Source organism: Dreissena polymorpha, chromosome 8 (assembly GCF_020536995.1).
Source record: "Dreissena polymorpha isolate Duluth1 chromosome 8, UMN_Dpol_1.0, whole genome shotgun sequence".
NCBI lineage: Eukaryota > Metazoa > Mollusca > Bivalvia > Myida > Dreissenidae > Dreissena > Dreissena polymorpha.
Window position 1 is genome coordinate 62819337 of NC_068362.1, and position 16994 is coordinate 62836330.

Sequence of the window (16994 nt, forward strand, 5' to 3'; positions counted from 1 at the left end):
TGAATAATGTCATAAAACCAAGAACAAGTTTAACAATTTAATTTAAAAATAATCGCCATAAGTTTCAAATTGTGATATATTCTTTCTGAATGGTTAATGATGTAAGCAATATGCTTTGAAAACGAAGAAAACGATTACGTGAAAAACTATATTTTTGGATTAATTGAGTTCAAATTGTTCAGATAAAAGAAAACGAGAGAAGATGTCGACAGAAAGAAAGGTAGAGCTGTCTATATTTTTGCTTGAACTGCTTTTATTATTACAAACTAAATATATTTTGTGTTCCTTGCATGTTAATTCGGATGTTATCATTCGGATAGTCGTTATATTTCAACTTCAACGATATACTCTTCAACGCCTCTTCTTAAAATACAAATAAAAAATATTCGCCGACATATGATACACTGTACAACTGGCCTACTACTCTAGGCACGGAACACTGGCAGGGGCCGGACAGCAGACTTGAATGTGTCCAAGCTCGGGGCTGTCACTACGGCAGTGGGTAAGGAGTTCCAGATAGATACTGTTCTTGGAAAGAACGAGCATTGATATACGTTACGTATGGTTTGAGGAGGGATGAAGTTTTGAGAGTTGCTTTGTGTGGTTGTTCTGACTACAGTACACTCCACGCGTTTTCCCCAATTTCCCTCCATACTCTGCGGACAGTATCTCTGAGGGAGATTAAGAAAATTTCTCGATATGCGCCGTTTGCATGATTTGGGACTCCGCGTTGAACGATCGGCAAAATTGATAAGCCGACAAGGCGGCCCTCGGCCTTGGCAACGCGGGGCAAAATCCGTGTTTAACGAGATAACGATCAATTTAACTTTGTTCGACTTCCTGATTTTCAATTAAAATAACATTTATTACAAGTACATATATATATTTATTTGTATATATATAATATACAAAAAAAAACAACAACCAAGATAGATCGATCCCCACGTGGTTGTAGAAGTAGTTGTATAGAAAACTCGTTGATTTACTACAAACAAAAGGTGGTCTTTAAACTGATACTTACCAATTAACAGGGGTTTTTTTTAGAGAAAGGGGAAGACGCTGGACGCTGGGTGAAAGGGGAAAAAAGAGTGCGAAAGAGACATATTAGGGGAAAAAATAAAAACTGTTCATTTCAATGTCTATAACTCATCAAAAGAGGCTTGTCTCCGTCCTTTTTGTTCTAAAACACATTTAACACGTATTAAAGTCAAAGTCCTTAATTAAGTTGCAGGTGTAGATCTAATTATGGGAAATGTTTTCAACTATATTTCTGTACTTGGGCCGGGGGACGATGTCAATTTTGTGATTTCAATTTCATGATGAATGGGTTGACGATCTTGATCTGCTACAGTATTGGAAGGGAAAGGAGCAGCAGCTGCCGATTATCTACTTTCACTTTCACAATGTTCGATGTTGATTACCTCAGAATCCTGATGGGTTATAACGGTTTTCGATGATTCTTTCTTAAAAAATGCCTCGATGCGTTCAGTATCTTCCGAGTCCGAATGTTTTATTTTGTTTGTGTAAGAACGCCAATTGTGAGACATTTTTTTCTGTTTTCACGTTTATATCTTGGCTTGCACATAGCCCGGATGAAAATTCGACTGGTTTCTGGTAATTTATTGACGAAACACCCTTCTCGCGCAAGACCGGTATCCAGTTAAATAGTCACATGATTATTACGATTAGTTGCCCAGTTTACATAACGTTATTTAAGAGCTATATTTAGAATAACTGGGATTCCCAGATTTTTTGTGTTCGTCTGGAGAGAGAGAGAAAGATCGTTGTACATGGTGCAAATTGGATAATTGTCGAATGCCCAAAGGAAAAATAAACATTTCTTTGAGAGAAAATATTATATTTTGGTGAAAAATGATATTTTTGGTGGGGAAATTGTATTTTGAGGGGAAAAATTCTGGTAGGGGAAGACGCCGAATATCGGTGTCACTTTCTTAGTAAAAAAAACCCCTGAATTAATATAATCACAGTTTGCAACATTGTTTTTATTTTGATAATTTAATCCAAAGATTTCATGTAAGCAGGTGTTTTTTCTTTACTGAACATGTAAACAAATGACCAAGGACCCTAAAAGTCTCGCAAATCTGTGTGAATTGACAGTTTGACGTTATCAAAGGAAAGCCGCTTCCTGTCTGAAGGCATAACTTACTCAAGTAAACACGTTCAAAGTTAGTATGCATAAGGAATGGTTTTAATTGTCGGAACAAAGTCAATTCTCTGCTCACTAATGCATTTATTTTCTCTTTGTAGGTAGGTTATTCCATTGATTGCTAAAAGAAGGTGGTAACTATTGAGTTGATAGTTGCATTAAATATTCACAGTTGTATTCTAGTTGCGTCGACATTCAAAACAATGTTTACCAGTAATTATGAACCAAATCGGCAGAGTGACATTCACACATGTTAATCCCTTTTGTGGAAACACCCAGTGATTTTTTTTTGCTTTTTTTGTTACAGCCTGTGTCATTTGGATTGGGAAAATTAGCGCGATAAACCATGAAATCGGAAAAATAGCGCGATAAACCATGAAATTGGGAAACATTATAAATATGATTATAAGAACAGAATTAAAGTTGCAAAGTTCATGTTTGACAGCATTTTTATATTATAAAAAGTTGCTTTAATGTCTTCTTACAATGAATACAAGTTATAATATGCTTCCACATGCATATTAATCTTGCAATATCTATAAATTCTTAAATATACCATTTACAAATGTAACCATAACCTCTTTAAGAGTATGAATTTAATTCAGCATTTTTTTTTATATATATTGACGTTCCCATTCTGATTCTCTAACTTTGGAGATGCTATTCGTCGCCCAAGCAAAGGTCGACTTGGTTGATATATCATATAATGGTGAATACAATTGCAAATATTAACAAACACGCTTTAGTGTTCTTGCTGTGTAAATGATGTATTAAATAGAGTTAAAATAATATATTTCATTTGTTTACCTTTCAATATCTTGCACTTGACATCCTCAGTTCCATGCTATTTTAGCAAATTGTACAGCAGAGCTTGACAAACGTAATAAAGCAGAATATGCATATGAATCTGAATATACACATATCTAATAACATATCAATCAAATCATGTTTGTCTCTTTTCCTTTTCGAACGCTACTAATCTTAAATGCTTTAACTTTGTGAGTAGACTAACTCCAATTTCCCAACACTGATTTCCGCACATTCACTGTGAAGATTTCTTAAATTCTAATAAATATTTGTGTGTTTTTTTATCTCAAACGTCGTATTTTGCGTTAAATGACACACGCATAAAATTATTCCCTAATAACCATATGATATCTGTAGTTAATTTGAATGTTATTTATTATTTTCGCTGCTCATTGCAAATTTCTCGTCTGCTTGCTGCCATCTTGAACGTGTGTAGAAACAGGCGTTAACAATCAGGATACATCGACTATCGTCGGTATCCTCCGCAATATAGAGACAGATGTGTGGATAGCAACGTAAAATCGTATTCCGCTACATTCGCGAACAATACGTAAGTTAGTTGTCGTTCGGCGACGACTAGACAAGCTCGATCGGCACTCGTGGACAAATTAACGCAAAATGACATTGTTATCTTATTGGCTTTATTGGGAAAATTGTCATTTTTTGGAAAATTTTAGTCAGATTTTTGGGAAAAAACTTCATTTTTTGCAATTGGGAAGCAGCCGAATATCGGCGGTAATTTGGGGCAAAAAAAATCACTGACACCGCAGACAGCAGTCTACACAATAGGTCAGTAGACAAGCTTTGCGTGTTTTCATAACGTCAAACACTTAATCCAGTTCCGCCCAGATGTCTTCTTTACCCCCGGTAATCAGTTTACAGTACAATTACTGTTAAAATAATTACTCTCCTAAAATACCGTAACGATAAAGATTCGGCGTGTTCGATTTGAAATTATTTTGGAGGAAATATCAACTTATTCGCGATATAATTTTGTTAAAAAATACCAAAGAAACTTTTAACTGAAATCAACAGAATTCAGTGTTCTCTGCGCTACAAAGTTTGTATCAAAAAATCAATACATGCACGCTTTGCAGGAGTATACCTTGACCTTGTACATTGCAGCATAATTTTCGCGTGCTTTTGTTGGTAAATATACATGATGACTGTGTATTGGAAGCATTTGTAAACGTCGTGTTAACATTAAAAATCGTAGTGTGTTTCAGATTACTAATTATTATTCTCGTAAGTTGTTAAACAAATCGAGAACAAACAACGTACATGCATGCCTTAGTTAAACAAATCGAGAACAAACAGACCATCATAGATCAGTGATTTTTTTTGCTCAAATTTACAGCCGAATTTCGGCTGCTTCCCAATCGCAAAAATACACGTTTTTTCCCAAAATTCTGACCAAAAATTCCCCAAAAAGCCCAACTCCCAAAAAAAAGAACAAAAAAAAAAAAAATTTTTTTTTTTTTTTTTTTTTTTAGAAAGAAGTCTCATATAACTTAACTTAATTATGATTTCTTAAATCTAGGTCTCAACTTTATTTTTTAAACATCTTACAAAATATATAACTTGAATTTAGTCATTTTTGTCCATAAATCATTCCCAAACTTGCCACTTTTATTGATTAAAAAAAAAAAAATTTGACCAGACTCCTTTTCTAGAAAACTCCCTGAACATGCACTTAAAAACAATATCACTTCTGTTACTTATAATCCTATTTATAATGCTTAATTTTTCCCAATTTCATGGTTTATCGCGCTATTTTTCCCAATTTCATGGTTTATCGCGCTAATTTTCCCAATTCAAAAGGCACAGGCTGTAACAAATTAAAGCAAAAAAAATCACTGTAGATGAACACACAAAATAGCTTTTATACAACTGTTGAAACTGTAATATGCAACATATAACAAAACAAAACTTTAAACGATCACCTGGCATATTCATTCATATTGTAGACGTACCTGTGAATTAAAACATATATTAATTTTTTATACAATTATCTTTATCTTTATATGCCGCAGTATTTAAACAATTTTTAATAACAATGTTTTTATTTTTTGGCATGCCCAGTAGCACACTGCTAACGCAGTGTTGTGCGGCGGTCGCTATTAAGAACGGAAATTGTCTGCATTTACCGACTTGGCTTAAGTAATACACGCCACGGGTATTAGCGAACTCGGCTGAACGCAGTGTTTAACCTTGCTTTTTTAAACTCCACGTAAACACTCGCTAGCAGGAAAAAAATGCGGAGTGAGCGCATTTTTTGGGGAAAACGCGTGGACTGTACTGTATGACACGTTCTGGTAGGTATGAAGCTGGTACGGCAACAATACCATAAACAACCCTGTAGAATAGGAACAAGTCATAGCATTGTCTACGTTGTTGCAAAGTCTGCCAATTCAGTTCATTGATAATCGATGTTACGCTATCCGGCTGGTATGGGTTGAAAGGCTTATTCGCAACAAATCTGGCAGCGTTATGTTGTACTTGTTAGGCCCCTACCGTTTTCATCGGAGGGGACTTATGGTTTTGTCTCAGTCCGTCCGTCCGACACACTTTTCTGGATCCTGCGATAACTTTGAAAGTTCTTAATATTTTTTCATGAAACTTGGAATATGGATAGATGGCAATGTGGACATTATGCATGTCATTTTATTTTGTTCCTACGTCAAAAATTGTGGTTGCTATGGCAACAAATAGACTAGAAATAGTGCTGAAAATGGTGTTTTTTTTCTGATCCTGCGATAATTTAAAAGTTCTTATTTTTTTTTCATGAAACTTAGAACATGGATAGATGGCAATATGGACATTATGCACGCCATTTCATTTTGTTCCTACGTCAAAAATTGTGGTTGCTATGGCAACAAATAGACTAGAAATAGTGCTGAAAATGGCGTGTTTTTCTGGATCCTGTGATAACTTTAAAAGTTCTTAATATTTTTTATGAAACTTTCAACATGGATAGATGGCAATATGGACATTATGCACGTCATCTCATTTTGTTCCTACGTCAAAAATTGTGGTTGCTATGGCAACAAATAGACTAGAAATAGTGCTGAAAATGGTGTTTTTTTCTGGATCCTGCGATAACTTTAAAAGTTCTTAATATTTTTTCATGAAACTTGGAACATGGATAGATGGCAATATGGACATTATGCACGTCATTTCATTTTGTTCCTACGTCAAAAATTGTGGTTGCTATGGAAACAAAAAAAAAAAAAATTCTGAAAATGGTGAAATTTCTGACAATGGTGGAGCCTGTAGGGGACTTTTATTGTTTGGCAATAGTCTTGTTCAATTTGTTTCAGTTGAGTTGTTTGTTTCTGAGTAGGATTCCAGATGGTTGAAGAATATTCCAACTTTGGTTTAACTAATGATTGATAAGCTCTTTCTGTAACTAGTTTGGGGCATTTGTTAAGGTTTCGTTTAATAAATCCCAAAGTTTGTGAAGCCTTTCCAGTTATTTTTTCGATGTGAGTGTCAAATTTCAAGTTGTCGTTCAATTTAACCCCTTAATATGCATGATGGTCTACTCATTGTAATTTGTATAATTATAACGTTCTTTGTTGGATGTGTTCGAGATATTCATTATTGCACATTTTTTCACATTGAATTCCATCTGCCATGACTTACTCCATTCTTCAAGTTTATCAAGATCTTGCTGAAGTTTCTGTTGATCTGCTGAAGATTTAATTACACGGTATATTACACAGTCATCTGCGAATACACACTACAGAGGAAATCAAATGTCATAAGCAATATCATTAATGTAAAGTTGAAATAAGCAAGGGGCCGAGGACAGTTCCTTGGGGCACTCCTGAGGTTACACTGGATGTTTCTGATGTGGAGTCCTGTACCACAACATTCTGGGTCCGATCTGCTAAGAAACAGTTTATCCATCGCCTGGTGTCATTGCGAATTCCATAAAATTCCAACGTTGATGACAAACGTTGGTGAGAGACCTTATTGAAGGCCTTCTAAAAATCCAAGATGGCCATATCTATCTGTTTACTATCTATATTCACATGCGACGTCATGCCTTATTTTTCATTTAAACTGATTATTAAAAAACAACCGATTTATAAGTTAAACATAATATACATGGATTTATTTAGTAATCTACTCATTGAGTAATGTCAGAAAATATTGTTTTCACTGGTGTGACAGTCATGCACAAGTAGATTACTAAATAAATCCATGTAACTTTTGTACCATACTACCTTGTCTTCCAACTGTATTAAAACATCATTTTAGATAAAATAACATGGATACAAATATATATAATATTTCAGAAGAGAAGAGAACGAGAAGAAAGTGAAGATTCAAATGAAGATGACTATGTACCATATATTCCTATCAAACAGCGGAAGAAATTGAAAGTGAGTTATTTGTTTTGCGTTGCTACATAAACATGATTATTTTAAATTGTCCATTGTTGTGTATATAAGATGTCCACATGGTTTTTAGTTTTTACTAAATTAACTGCGTAAATGCGTAGCCCAAGACATTTCCCATGGGTTAATATACAAGATTTAAACATTATAAATATTACTCAAGATAAGTACATGCAGTGCTCCAGCTAGGCCTAAATTGAAGGACGTCCCGCTCTGCCTTTCTGAACTTTCGCCCTGCCCTTCTTAGGCCCCCCTGCCCTTAAAAAAAATTTAAAAAAATTTGCATATGATAATTTATAAATCTCTTATTACATTGTAATTTATTTATTCCTCATTATAGACATTGTATTTGAATGGTTTAATAATAATGGGAATAATATATTCTAACAATTATTAATAATAACATATAAAATAACATGCAACAAGAAGCATTTCAGAAGCGCTCGCACGCTCGAAAGTGCCCTTTTGACAAAAAACTGCGCGTCGAAAGTTCCCTAATGACAAAATGCCCCCTGCCCTTTTCAAATCCTAGCTGAGCACTGTACATGTGATAGAGCTTGTCGGTCAGTTTGGGATAAGTTTGTAATGGTCAACCACAAAACATTTTTGACCGTCGTATTTTCTTTACAGTCCTTTTTAAGTATTTTAGTCATGTTTCTTGTTCACTACATGTATAAGTTTGTGTGAGACAGGAAGTTACTATAACATAAGGTTTCTATTAATAAATTCTCTTTGTCATTAACAAATGCTCTTTAGACCTCCATTTTTTCTTGACAAAGCTTTTCAAATTATGTTCAGCTGACCAAACTATCAGGCAAAGCATTACATTTCTTTTATTGAAAAATCTGATTATGACTTTAAACAAAACTGCAGGAATATTTGCATTTTGAATGTCATATTTGACATTTTAGTGAAAAAGAAACGAGTGCATCTACATGTACTGATATATTTTAATTTATAATTTCTGCACCTTTACCTTCTATCAATAACATATAGGACGGTGATTCCATGATGGCTGCCTCAATGCAGGCTGTCAATTGATAGTTGATTTCATTGCAATCAGCTTGAGAATTTGATCTGTTTTTCACATTAAATTAATTAAAAGAGGTTTATTCATACCCACATCATGTAAATAATGTCTGTTTACAGTTTTCTACCATGAACAAAACAAAAAGAATAGCTCATTGTTATAAAAACTGAATGGTTTGAGTAGTATGTAACAGAGTCAGTTTTTGTTTAATATTTAAATTCAAATGACATTCTTTGGGATTTCTTTCTTCTTGCGTTTTGATTTTTTTTAAGGCTGCCTAGGCATAAAATAATGGTAGTTATTAAAATTTTGAATGGTGGGTGAATTTCACGAATCATATATAATATATATAATAATACCACTACTTCAAGGTGCGTCAAGCAGAGAAGCGTTTGGGGCGCATTGGATTGTTGAAAGAGCAAGAGGCAGGTTCAACCTCGGAGGGGACTTCAGAGGGGGGAAATGAGGGGGAGGAGGATGAGGGGGTCAATCTGGGACCAAAGTCAAAGTTCAGTTTGCTAGATCAGCACAGTGACCTTAAGCGGAAGGCAGAAGGTATTTTATATATGTATGTGTGTAAAGTGGCGTCCATTTTTGTGGAATTTTTCATTTGAAGGAAGTCTCTTCTAGACAAAAATCCAGTCTTGACGGAAAGTGTCGTCCCTTCTATTAGCCCATTTTCTGCTTCAAAATTCAGCTTGCTAGATCAGCACAGCAACCTTAAGTGGAAGGCAGAATGTTTTGATGGTGAAGCTCAAAACTGTTGTACATGTATGTGTATCGAAAGCAGAAATGTTGAGCAAACACACTTTTCATTTGAATATTACAAATATTGAGAACTATAATTTACTATGCATTGCTCTTGACTGGGGCATCTTTTTATGTTGTTTATTTTTAGGTGAAACACAATTGTTCTTTGTTGTTTCTTTTAAATAAAATCAGCAGGCATCTTCAGGGTTGTAAATAGTTATAATAATTATTAACTTGTTTTTAGTAACTGTTTTAGATAAAAGGCTATTTGCAACTTTTTTTAAAAGTAATTACATAGGTTACTGATAAACTATTATGTAAATACAGGTATGTCAATTTTTTAAAGCTTTGGTTCAGGCTCTCTTACCAGCGAGATGATAGGGCCACTTTATTTTACTGCCTTGTTTTGAACATTGGAGTGGGTTTGAATACGTTTGATGTGTTTGAATACTCATGTATGTGTTTGAATACTTATTTATATGTTTGAATACTTATTTATGTGTTTGAATACTTATTTATGTGTTTGTATACTTATTTATGTGTTTGAATACTTATTTATGTGTTTGTATACTTATTTATGTGTTTGAATACTTATTTATGTGTTACCTTTAAGCCCGCAAAGAGACTGCTCGGGAAAAAATATTAAAAGAAGAAGAAAAGATTCTTGAAAGTGTAGCAGAGAAAAAAGGTGTGTTTCAAATTTTTTACACATGTTTCCATATTTATGTTGATTTGCTAATAATGGTCAGTCAGTCTTGTTATACCCCCACAAACAAAGTTTAGGGGGGTATATAGGAGTGAACTTGTCTGTCGGTCAGTCGGTCTGTCTGTCGGTCCGTATTAAGTGTCCGCTCTCTAATTCAAGTAGTTTTCATCCGATCTTCACCAAACTTGGTCAGAAGTTGTATCTTCATGATGTCTAGGCCAAGTTCGAACATGGGCCTTGCCGGGTCAAAAACTAGGTCACGGGGTCACTTAGTGCGTTTTAAACATTCAGCATGTTGTCCGCTCTCTAATTCAAGTAGTTTTCATCCGATCTTCACCAAACTTGGTCAGAAGTTGTATCTAGATGATCTTAAGGCCAAGTTTGAACATGGGCCTTGCTGGGTCAAAAACTAGGTCACGGGTCACTTAGTGCGTATTTTAACATTCAGCATGGTGTCTTCTCTCTTATTCAAGTAGTTTTCATCCGATCTTCACCAAACTTAGTCAGAAGTTTTATCTAGATGATCTGAAGGCCAAGTTTGAACATGGGCCATGCCAGATCAAAAACTAGGTCACAGGGTCACTTAGTACGTTTTACACATTTAGCATGGTGTCCGCTCTCTATTTCAAGTAGTTTAAATCCGATCTTCACCACACTTGGTCAGAAGTTGTAACTAGATGATGTGTAGGACAAGTTTGAACATGGGCCATGCCGGGTCAAAAACTAGGTCACGGGGTCACTTAGTGTGTTTTAAACCTCACCATGTTGTCTGCTCTCTAGTTCAAGTAGTTTTTATCCAGTCTTCACCAAAATTGGTCAGAAGTTGCATCTTGATAATGTCTAGGGCAAGTTTGAATATGGGTCATGCCGGGTCAAAAACAAGGTCACGGGGTCACTTAGTGCGTTTTAAACATCACAATGTTGTCCCCTCTCTAATTCAAGTAGTTTTTATCCAATCTTCACCAAACTTGGTCAGAAGTTGTATCTAGATGATGTCTAGGTCAAGTTTGAATATGGGTCATGCCAGGTCAAAAACTAGGTCACGGGGTCACTTAGTGCGTTTTTTAACATTCAGCATGGTGTCCGCTCTCTAATTCAATAAATTTACATCTGATCTTCACCAAACGTGGTCAGAAGTTTTATGGAGATGATCTTAAGGCCAAGTTAGAACATGGGCCTTTCTGGGTCAAAAACTAGGTCAAGGGGTCACTTAGTGCGTTTTAACATTCAGCATGGTGTCCGCTGTTTTTTGTGAAGACCACATAAAAAATATTATGTGTAAATGCGGCATGTGGGGGTATTCGTCACGTCTGTGACAAAGCTCTTGTTGGTTGTTAAACTACCTTTATTTGAACTCTTTTAGTTCAATAGTATTTGACAGATCATCACTTTACTACAAATATTTACTGATTATGTTTGGGGGCATAATATCTTGTCCAGTTTTAGTAAGAATCAATATCTTATTAAGAATTGTAGAGTTATGGCCCATGAGTCTTCTTACATTAGCCATGTTAATGTTAGTTGTATCTGCTTGCAAAGTCCCAACCGCTTTATAATCAGATATCCACCAAACTTCACAAAATGTTTGAGGGCATAATGTTTAGGCCAAATCGCCCAACGTATTGTTGATTTATTCTCTTGATTGATCAGAAATTGTTTTTCTATCATTTTCTGACTTTTAACAGTCTTCATTCGCTGTGCACAAAATGAAACTGTTTATGTTATGATATCTTTGCCAGATTTGATTGAACATATGCGACTTGCTCTGGGAAAAGAGATTTTAAAGGGGATATGCTTAAAGTGTCGTCCCAGATTAGCCTTTGCAGTTTGCACAGACTAATCAGGGACAACATTTTCCGCTTTCATACACTTTTTGTTTAAAGGAAGTCTCTTAAAAACAAATATCCAGTTTAGGCTCAAAGTGTTATCCTGATTAACCTGTGTGGTTTACACAAAAGCATAAACCACGGTTTCCGTAAAACAAAGCTCATTTTAAGATTGGAATTTCAGAGTTAATGCCCTCTTTTTAGGGACCAGCTACATTTTTATGCCCCCCTTCGAAGAAGAGGGGGTATATTGTTTTGCACATGTCGGTCGGTCCGTCCGTCGGTCGGTCCGTCAGTCCGTCGGTCCATCCACCAGATGGTTTCCGGATGATAACTCAAGAACGCTTAGGCCTAGGATCATGAAACTTCATAGGTACATTGATCATAACTGGCAGATGACCCCTCTTAATTTTCAGGTCACTAGGTCAAAGGTCAAGGTCACAGTGACTCGAAATAGTAAAATGGTTTCCGGATGATAACTCAAGAATGCTTAGGCCTAGGATCATGAAACTTCATAGGTACATTGATCATGACTGGCAGAAGACCCCTATTGATTTTCAGGTCACTAGGTCAAAGGTCAAGGTCACAGTGACTCGAAATAGTAAAATGGTTTCCATATGATAACTCAAGAATGCTTACACCTAGGATCATGAAACTTCATAGGAACATTGATCATGACTGGCAGATGACCCCTATTGATTTTCAGGTCACTAGGTCAAAGGTCAAGGTCACAGTGACTTGAAACAGTAAAATGGTTTCTGGATGATAACTCAAGAATGCTTACGCCTAGGATCATGAAACTTCATAGGTACATTGATCATGACTGGCAGATGACCCCTATTGATTTTCAGGTCACTAGGTCAAAGGTCAAGTTCACAGTGACTCGAAATAGTAAAATTGCTTCCGGATGATAACTCAAGAATGCTTACGCCTAGGATCATGAAACTTCATAGTTACATTGATCATGACTGGCAGATGACCCCTATTAATTTTCAGGTCAAAGGTCAAGGTCACAGTGACTTGAAACAGTAAAATGGTTTCCTGATGATAACTCAAGAATAATTAGGCCTAGGATCATGAAACTTTATAGGTACATTGATCATGACTGGCAGATGACCCTTATTGACTTTCAGGTCATTAGGTCAAAGGTCAAGGTCACAGTGACAAAAAATGTATTCACACAATGGCTGCCACTTAAACTGACAGCTCGGGGCATGCATGTTTTACAAACAGCCCTTGTCTTATGCTATGTTCAATAGTTTTTCTCCAATCTTCATCAAATTTGATATTTTGTTTCTAGCTCTTGTTTTCTTTCAGCTTTGATGGCTGTATCAGAGTTGGCAAAAGGTATTGAATACACGGATCCAATAAAAACTGGGTAAGTTTCATGTACATGTACCAGTGTCTACTGAACGTACAGAATACCATGATGCAAAAACATTCGGGCCTAGAAGACAAAACAAAACTTATATATGATGCTTTTCGTTGGTATAAGAGAAATATCAGTGAAATAAAACTGATATTTCACTGTTTCAAACAGTGAAAAATAACAGTGAAAATTATCGATAATTTTCACTGTTTTACTGTGAAATGAAGTCATTTTTTGACAAAATGACGTCATTATACCAGCGAATTTCTCCAGTTAAACTCTTTTACAATGTAAATAAACGATGAAAAAAAGCATAAAAGAAAAAGAAAATGTGTTGGATTCAGTGGAATGTCGATTTTAATTCACTCGTGATCATAGGAAATATATATTTTCACTCGATTGTGGCTGCGCCACTTGTGAAAAGATAATTTTCTATGGTCACTCGTGAATTAAAATCGATATTCCACCAAATCAAACAAATATCCTCTATATAATGGATAAGCTTTATGTCATACATGAATACAAGTTTTATACGGTGAATGGATTGATCAATCTCATTTAAATTATCTCTAGTCTATGCTACAATCTGCTTACTCAATCTGATGACATCGTATGCATACAATGTCACAAACAGACTGATGACCTTTCAATAACCAATCAAATCATCACCTTAAAAATGCTATAGAATGATAAAATTCTATGTGTGGAATTACCATTAACATTGGCTGTTGGATTGCCTAAGGCACTGCTTTATCAACTGTTATCCATTTCAAATGTACTGTTAATGATTTATTCAATAGGATATGTTAAAAAAACTATCAAATACATATGCTAAAATTTACTTGGCAAAAACACCATTTTTGATTGGAGGATGACGACTGACACTTGAGTTGTGGGAAAGGTCAGCTGGCTATTAAGCTGATATAAAATTAAAAACTTTGATTGTGAGGTAGGAGTGTTAAACTGTCGTATATGATATTACCTGACGTTTTGAATTATTAAAAAACTCGTTTGTTAAACTTTAAATTAGAAAATTTAGGCAGTTGTTTTGGAAAAATATTTACTATTGAAGAATTTAAATGGGTCCCAATTAATATGGTTATAAATTTGACAAAAAAACTCTGTTAATAGTTCTATATTACATGTAGATATGTAAGTTTCCCAATCATTCATTGACCTGTTTTTTAACTTTCCTGCTTAAAAGCAAAGTGAAAATTGCCACATGAAAACAGCATAAAACCAGAACAGTCTTCAGGTATCTCGCAGTCTGTTCAGTCTTAAATTTAATGTGATTTTCTAAGGGACTACAAATGCGTCAAAGTGTACATCTGAGTGGTGAAGGGTTGACTGAATAGGAATTTTAAGCAGTCATGAAAAAACATACACTATTTCAAAATTGGAAGGGGTCCAAATTTTAGCTTCAAATTTCATTATAAAAAAACACACACTATTTAAGTTCTATATTAGATACGTTTATTTCCCACTCATTCATCGACATGTATGTTTTAACCCTTTCAGCTCTGGAACCGAATTTTAAAGGCCTTTGCAAACAGTTTGGATACAGATGAGACGCCACAGAACGTTGCATCTTATCAGGATCCAAGCTGTTTGCTATTCTGATAGTATTCTTTGAAAAAAAATCGAAGAAAATGCTAATTTTAGAAATTCAGCAGACGACTTTTTAGACAAATTTCCCAGCATGCAAAGGGTTAACTGAATATTTCAGGTGGCGAGCTCCGGGCTACATTTTGAAGAAGTCTGAACACGAGCATGAGAAGGTGCGCAAGAAGTATCACATCCTGGTGGAAGGGGAGGATAAGCCCGCGCCACTGACGGCGTTCAGAGAGATGAAGTTCCCCAAGCCAATACTGCACGGGCTGAAGAAGAAAGGCATCCAGCATCCAACACCTATACAGATCCAGGGAATACCTGCAGTGTATGATAAACTTTGTATTATCAGATATTTTGTGTAATTCACTTATTTATTACCCATTTACAGATCCAGGGAATACCTGTCATTCATGGGACACTTTGAACTTGTTATGGGTTATTTTGCTTCTATAACCATCTGTGTATGCCACACTTTAAACTAGATAAGGATTTATTTGGGAATACCTGCAGTGTCAGGGCTCACACTGGCTCAAATTTTAGGGAGAAGTGACTTCTCCCTTGTCACTGATTTAGGGAGAAGTGAGGAGACTTTAGGGAGAAGTGGAGAGACTCGGACACAAGGGTTTGCGTGTAGGGCGTTACAACACAAATATATGTGTATCACATAATTGCAGAATACCACTGTAGTACACATAATTACAGTGACCCCGCGTTTATCCGGATACGTCCGTTCCGGCAGAAATTTCTGGATTATCGAACCAGTGCCGTTTCAAGAGTTAAATACACTGTAACTCCAATATAGCGCGGTCAAAGGGGATCCAAGCCGCGAAACAGCGTTATAACGGATCCGCGTTATAGGTTTTGAGCTCATTTACTGCAGGGCGCTATAAAAAAAACAGGTATAGAATAGCCTATAATATAGGTCATGTATATTGCCATGCTGTGTTGACGCAAATACATGCATATAAACCGAATCGTATCGATAACAGTATACATACCGCTTTTCTTATGTGCACATTTATCCGATAATCCAATTAAATTGCAACATCACTTAAAAAATAATAATCTTGAACATTAATGACGATATATGTTTAAGAAATTCGTAAACATAACCGTACGCATATATGCCATTTTCAGAAGTGTTAAGAGTACAGTGCATTATGAGGCAGAGCTTTCATTGGACGAGCGACTTTAAATTTAGATTGAATGCAATACGACTCATGTTCAAAAAATTGTTTTATTGCGTCATACGCATGCAACAAACGTGTTTCCCGGGGACTTTCTGATACCGCGCGAAAATGAAAGTGAAACTCTGTTAACAATTACCGGTACACTGCGTTCGCATGTAACTAAATCATCTGCATTATTTAATTTCTTATACACGAGCTGAAAGATTAAATGACATAATACTAGAATGATAATGAAATGACAGAAAAAGTTGTTTTATACTGTAGGCAGTATATTTCACAGCCGCTCATTTAATATAGTCAAACTGCAACCATATCAAAGTAAGAATGTTTCAATCGTTTTGAATTACTTTAATTGTATAACTATCCCGCTTGCTTTTAACCTATGGAAATTATCACACTGAACCGCTCTGATAAGGAATATATGTAATAAACACTGACACGCAAGTTTTTCACACCTATATTGACATTACACAACAGATTAACACCAATTAGCTGTCGGTGTTGTTTAACCTCGAGGCGATTATAATCGGTTCAACGGACGGTTGAATAAAGCAATCAACATGTGATTGCCGCCATCTTTAAATTGTCTGAAAATACATGAAGTTGCATAATACGGATTTGAATCAGAAATCAAATGGAAGGTTGGAGAAAAAATGGGATTCAAGCACCCTCCGCATTATATTGGATTCAGCGTTATAACGGAGCGCGTTATATTGGAGTTACAGTGTATTTACCTTATGACATAAACCTTATGTTTATCAAATTATGTACATTTACATACTTATTTCGCATCAAGAATGATATTTTCTTGTTACGCAGACATTTATTTAGTTTAAAAAATCAAATGTTGCTGAACACTGTAAATACAAAAACGGGTAACCGAATTTTAGTACATGTACACACATGACGTAAAGCTTTGTAAATGTTACAATTACACAGTTAAGCGTTGATAGCTTAGTATTGTATCGATATTTCGTTGCTGTATACACTTTCCATGAGGACTGCGTGTATCCTGTGTGATACTGCGGCAGTGAAAAGACGTTGCCATGGGTGGCAAGCAAGCTGTAAGCTTGGGACGTCACAGAATTACAAATCAAGGGTGTTGAAGGCAAATGAAAATAAAACATGACTG

At 35.5% G+C, this 16994-nt stretch overlaps 1 protein-coding gene across 3 annotated transcripts in view; it reads left to right on the forward strand.

Moving 5' to 3' along the window:
* Positions 1-91: 91 nt before the first annotated feature.
* Positions 92-16994, forward strand: part of LOC127843149 (probable ATP-dependent RNA helicase DDX41) — a 62979-nt gene continuing 46076 nt past the window's right edge. The window contains exons 1-6 of one of the 3 annotated variants that reach the window (XM_052373004.1): positions 92-220; positions 7279-7365; positions 8782-8965; positions 9774-9848; positions 13010-13070; positions 14788-14997. In XM_052373004.1, coding sequence (XP_052228964.1) covers positions 203-220; positions 7279-7365; positions 8782-8965; positions 9774-9848; positions 13010-13070; positions 14788-14997 — 635 coding nt within the window. In that variant the 5' untranslated portion in view covers positions 92-202. Of the gene's footprint in view, positions 221-7278; positions 7366-8781; positions 8966-9773; positions 9849-13007; positions 13071-14787; positions 14998-16994 lie in introns of those variants that run through there. The other 2 variants (XM_052373005.1, XM_052373006.1) reach the window with 2 other exon arrangements.